General features: G+C 37.7%; 1 protein-coding gene across 1 annotated transcript; it reads right to left on the bottom strand.

Annotated features, from left to right (window-relative positions):
* Positions 1–203: 203 nt before the first annotated feature.
* Positions 204–2414, bottom strand: LOC129742357 (uncharacterized). The gene has a single exon (XM_055734249.1). The coding sequence runs from the start codon at positions 2412–2414 to the stop codon at positions 204–206; it is 2211 nt and encodes a 736-aa protein (XP_055590224.1).
* Positions 2415–4901: the final 2487 nt, after the last annotated feature.

Here is a 4901-nt window from a genome sequence, read left to right as displayed (position 1 = left end):
TGAATCTTAAAAAGATGTAAGAGTGGAGTTCACTTCGAGTTTGTTTGTTTACTTAAAGGCTGAATAAAAGGGAGTTGAGCATTCTTAGGGTGTTGGGAACCTGAGTAACATTATATTCGTGTAACTATTCGACTTTACTGAGGCATTAGAGATTTCGGACTCATTCTACACAACATTTTCCTCAATGAATTCTCAGACTGAATTCACCAATTCTGACATAGCATATCTGACGCAAACTGACGCATTCTTGGGTAGGGCAACGACAAAACGTTCAGCTTCATTTCTGACTGTGGGTTCTTCAATTCATTTTCAGCTCTTAAAGTGACAGGCTTCCAGCTCGTACAACCATTTGAGTTGCTTCTGTAGTTTCTTAAGGAATAAACTAAATTGTGTGACACGTTTTGCGGAGAATCGACTATTCGACCCGACACAATCCAACCGAAAACAGAGTTGTGAAGCGTGGGACCATTCTTCGTGTTTTTTCTTCTTTCATTCTTCAACAAATCCAAGTAATACTCGGCACCAATGACAATGTCGATTCGCTTTGACTCGTGGAAGTACGGATCTGCTAAACAAGCGGAATCTGGGAGTAACAAGGACGAAGGATCAAATGATGTCGAAGGTAAATGTAGGGTAAGTTCAGGCAACACAAAGAACTGTATGCTTTCTTGGTATCCCGAGATTTTTGGCGAACGTGAAGAGACTTCAGCATGTAAGGTCTTCGTTGAAACTGACTCAGACGACACAATACCCTTGACTGACAAAAACGTGGGTGTTTCTTCGAGCTTCAGCTTTCTCGAAAACTCTTCTGTCATTAAACAGTGTTGCGAACAAGAGTCTAGCAGGGCTCTAGCCGTCAGAGCGTTACCGTAGCGGTCTTTGATCTTGATAAGAGCGGTAGGAAGCAGAGTATTCGATGCAGGCTTAACTGATAGTGCTACGTAGCTTTGGCTTGTGCTTGGCATAGGTGAATTGATTTGTGTGGTTGTGTTTGGTGAATTGTGTGTTGCATGTTGTACTTGAGTGTGTGTTTCCGTAACTATTGGCATGGTTTGTTGTCTTTGCTGTTGATAGGCATGCTGTGGATTAATATGGGTGCTTTCTTGATTAGTAGGTTGTGCATTTGACAGTTGACTGAGTCTCGGATTCGACGGATTTGGAACGGAGGATCGCGTAGCATGTAGCATAGTATGATGCCTTTGTTGACATAACCGACAACTGCTACGAGTGCAGTTCGTCGCAAAATGACCAGGCTGTAGGCAATTTCGACAGACTCGGCTTCGATTGGCGGCCTCAACCCGTTCTGATATCTTCAATCGAAGGAATCTTTGACAGTGAAACGGCGAATGCCACGTTTCATGGCAAAACGGACATAGGTTCGGTGACATAAACGTAGTGAAGCTCGCTGATTGGATTCTCGGCTGATGATGGGTTGCGACGTTGTAGTGGGGTTCTTTGAATGGAGCAACTGACTGCAGAACGGAACAGTAGTTGCGCAGAAACTTCCTCATGTCCTCGTATTTCGGTACTTCTTTGCTGTTGTGTTGTGTTTCCCAATTCCTTAGAGTGACAGAGTCAAGTAGCGAGCAAAGCAAGTGCGCTAGAATGGTGCTCCAGCCATCTGTATCTTCACCGACCTTCTGCAGCATCATCAGGTTCTTCTCAAATTCGGTTATGAGATTATTGATGCTTTCGTAGCCTTCTTTTCTGATTGGTTCTAAACAAAACAGTGCGTCTAGGTACGTCTTAACGATCAGCTTCTTGTTCTCGTATCGTTCTGTCAGAATCTCCCAAGCGACAGAGTAATTTGCATCGGACAGCTCGATTGAGAGAATCTCCTTAAGAGCTTCGCCGGAAAGGGATGACTTCAGGTACGTGAATTTCTCCATGGGCGCGAGTTGTTCGTTATTGTGGATCAGGGTTCGAAAACTATCGCGGAATGAAACCCATTCGCTAAGATTCCCACTGAAGCTAGGCAGACGAATCTCTGGAAGCTTAATTCTCGACCCCACGGTCACATGCTGATGATTGTGTGAAATCTCGTTCGCCTTTGACAATTGCAGACGCCTTAACTGAAGTTTGGTCAAGGCTCCCTTCAATCGGAAGAAACGGTCTTCAAAACTTAACAGCAGCTCGTCGTTCTCTTCCTCTCGTTGTGCTTCAGCTTCATCCTTCGCGTCGCCATAGAGCTCCTTGGCCTTCTTTTCTTCGCTTTCATACACAATCATTTCTATCTGGCTACGCACTTCGTGAAATTCACCGTACACTGGTTCTAAGGCTTCAAGCCTAGAACTAATTTGACACTCATCACGTTCTGGATTATAATTCTGCACGAATCGGTCCACACTGTCCATGAGAAGCACTATTTGCCTCTCTCTCTTCTGCAACAACTTCAACTGAACATTTTTCGCCATTCTGACTGGAAACTTTATTCACTACTACTTAAATTACAATAACTCTGAAGCTTCAGAGCTGATAAAGCAGCGATTCAACCCAAATTGGGGAAAACGAGAAACCAATTTCCAATTTCCAAAATATCTGACAAACTTGGACCAAATTTGTCCACACTGACGAATTTCTGACTCAAATGCTGACGTAGGCGAATTAATCGTTGAAGTTCAGGAGTTTGTTCTTAATTTCTGACAAAATATCGAACCAATTTCAATTTCTGACAAATCAGACACCCTTGGACCCGATTCGTCCAATACAGAATTACTAATAACTGACTCAGGCTTCCAATTTCTTACGAATTCAAACTTGTACCTTCAGACAAGTTCTTAAACTGACACGTTGTTTCTGACACAGGCTTAATATCTGACAATGTTTCAAACGATTTGAATTCAGACTCGATTTCTGACAAGATTTCTTCTGACTTAATTTCTGACCATATTTCTGACAATATTCAGACAAGAACTCTGACGCAAGCTTATTTTGAGACTCAGACTCCACTCTGACTAGTTTAAGAAAAGATTTCCAAAAATATTCACTTAAGAATTCCGACACAAACTGATTCAGACTTAATTCTGACAAGATTTCCGACTCAAGCTTAATTTCTGAAAATTCAGACTTAATTCTGACAAGTTTCAAATCAAACTTCAATTCAGGTTCAAATTCTGACACAATCTTATAATCTTAAATAGACTTGTGATTTTCCGACGAATTCCAACACCTTGGACCCAATCCGTCCAGTACTGAATAATTCTGACAAAAATAACTGACTTGCACCTTCTGTGCTTCTGACTTGCACCTTAATGTGCTCTGACATGCACCTTATGTGCTTCTGACTTAGGGTATTTGCACTTAATTTTGATCAACTCGACGTTCCAACCGATCGCGACGCGAATTTGTGAGACTAGCAACCCGATATTGACAGCAGCGAGTGGGCACAACCAATATGTAAAGCAAAGTAAAAATGCCAATAAGAAATCCAAGACCAATTATAGTTAACGGACAGGGCACACACTTCATGCAACTTAAAACAGCAATTCAATTTCAATTCTTTATTTTTATTTGCACTATTTTGGCCTCATGCACCAAGCCTTTTTCAATACTTCCTGCTCTTCCAAAAAAAACTGCTCCTTCAGACGTTGCGTCGCTCGTTTGCTGGTTGTAAATCAGCTGTCCTCTGCTTCGCTGCTATTAGATCAGCTGTTCTGTGCTACGTTGTCCCACTTCAGGTAGCTGCTTCACTTTAAACGTTTGCTTCAGGTATTCGAGTTTCACTTATTGTTCAATTATCGCGATGGCTGACACTGGAGTCCGATGCACTTAATTGCATCCAAGCCAAGCGTAGTTAGCGTCCTAAGCGATGCACTTTTAATGTCTTCAACAACAATCACTTCAGTCCAGCACAGCGATGGCGAATTCGTGAGTGCAAAATGGTTCACACTTTCGCTGCTGAGCGATCGGCGGTCTTCACTTAATGTCCGATTTTTATTGTTCCGGAACCACTTTCCGGACGGTGATCCGGTTCGAAGGACCAAATGTTTTGGGACCGGAACACTTTTTCGGACACGATTCGAAACTCGCGAATTTTAGTTTTGTAAACTTAAAAACACCACTTTATTTTTCGGTTCGATTTGGGGGGTTTTATTGTTGCGGTCTTAATTGCACGGCGGATTGGTTTGGACTGTTGTACAAACTTTGTTGTGTATAAAGTGGAGGGAGAATGATCAGAAAGATAGAATATAATACAAATTTCCTATCTACACAATACACATAAGTACCTTTCGTGTAAGTATTAGCTGAGTGTAAAAAGCTTCAGTTCGAGCACTTGAATAGAGCTTATATCCATCCGAAAGCCTTTTTAGATCACTTTCGGATGGATCTGACTTTTGCGTTTGCGATGTTTTTTCTCTATCATACTACCACTATTGCATGACGCGATTATACTCAAACAATTATTATTATTATTATTATTATTATTATTATTATTATTATTATTATTATTATTATTATTATTATTATTATTATTATTATTATATTATTATTATTATTATTATTATTATTATTATTATTATTATTATTATTATTATTATTATTATTATTATTATTATTATTATTATTATTATTATTATTATTATTATTATTATTATTATTATTATTATTATTATTATTATTATTATTATTATTATTATTATTATTATTATTATTATTATTATTATTATTATTATTATTATTATTATTATTATTATTATTATTATTATTATTATTATTATTATTATTATTATTATTATTATTATTATTATTATTATTATTATTATTATATTATTATTATTATTATTATTATTATTATTATTATTATTATTATTATTATTATTATTATTATTATTATTATTATTATTATTATTATTATTATTATTATTATTATTATTATTATTATTATTATTATTGTTATTATT

This window comes from Uranotaenia lowii, chromosome 2, assembly GCF_029784155.1.
Source record: "Uranotaenia lowii strain MFRU-FL chromosome 2, ASM2978415v1, whole genome shotgun sequence".
NCBI lineage: Eukaryota > Metazoa > Arthropoda > Insecta > Diptera > Culicidae > Uranotaenia > Uranotaenia lowii.
Note: the sequence above shows the minus strand (reverse complement) of the source record. Positions and strands in the feature narration are given on the sequence as shown.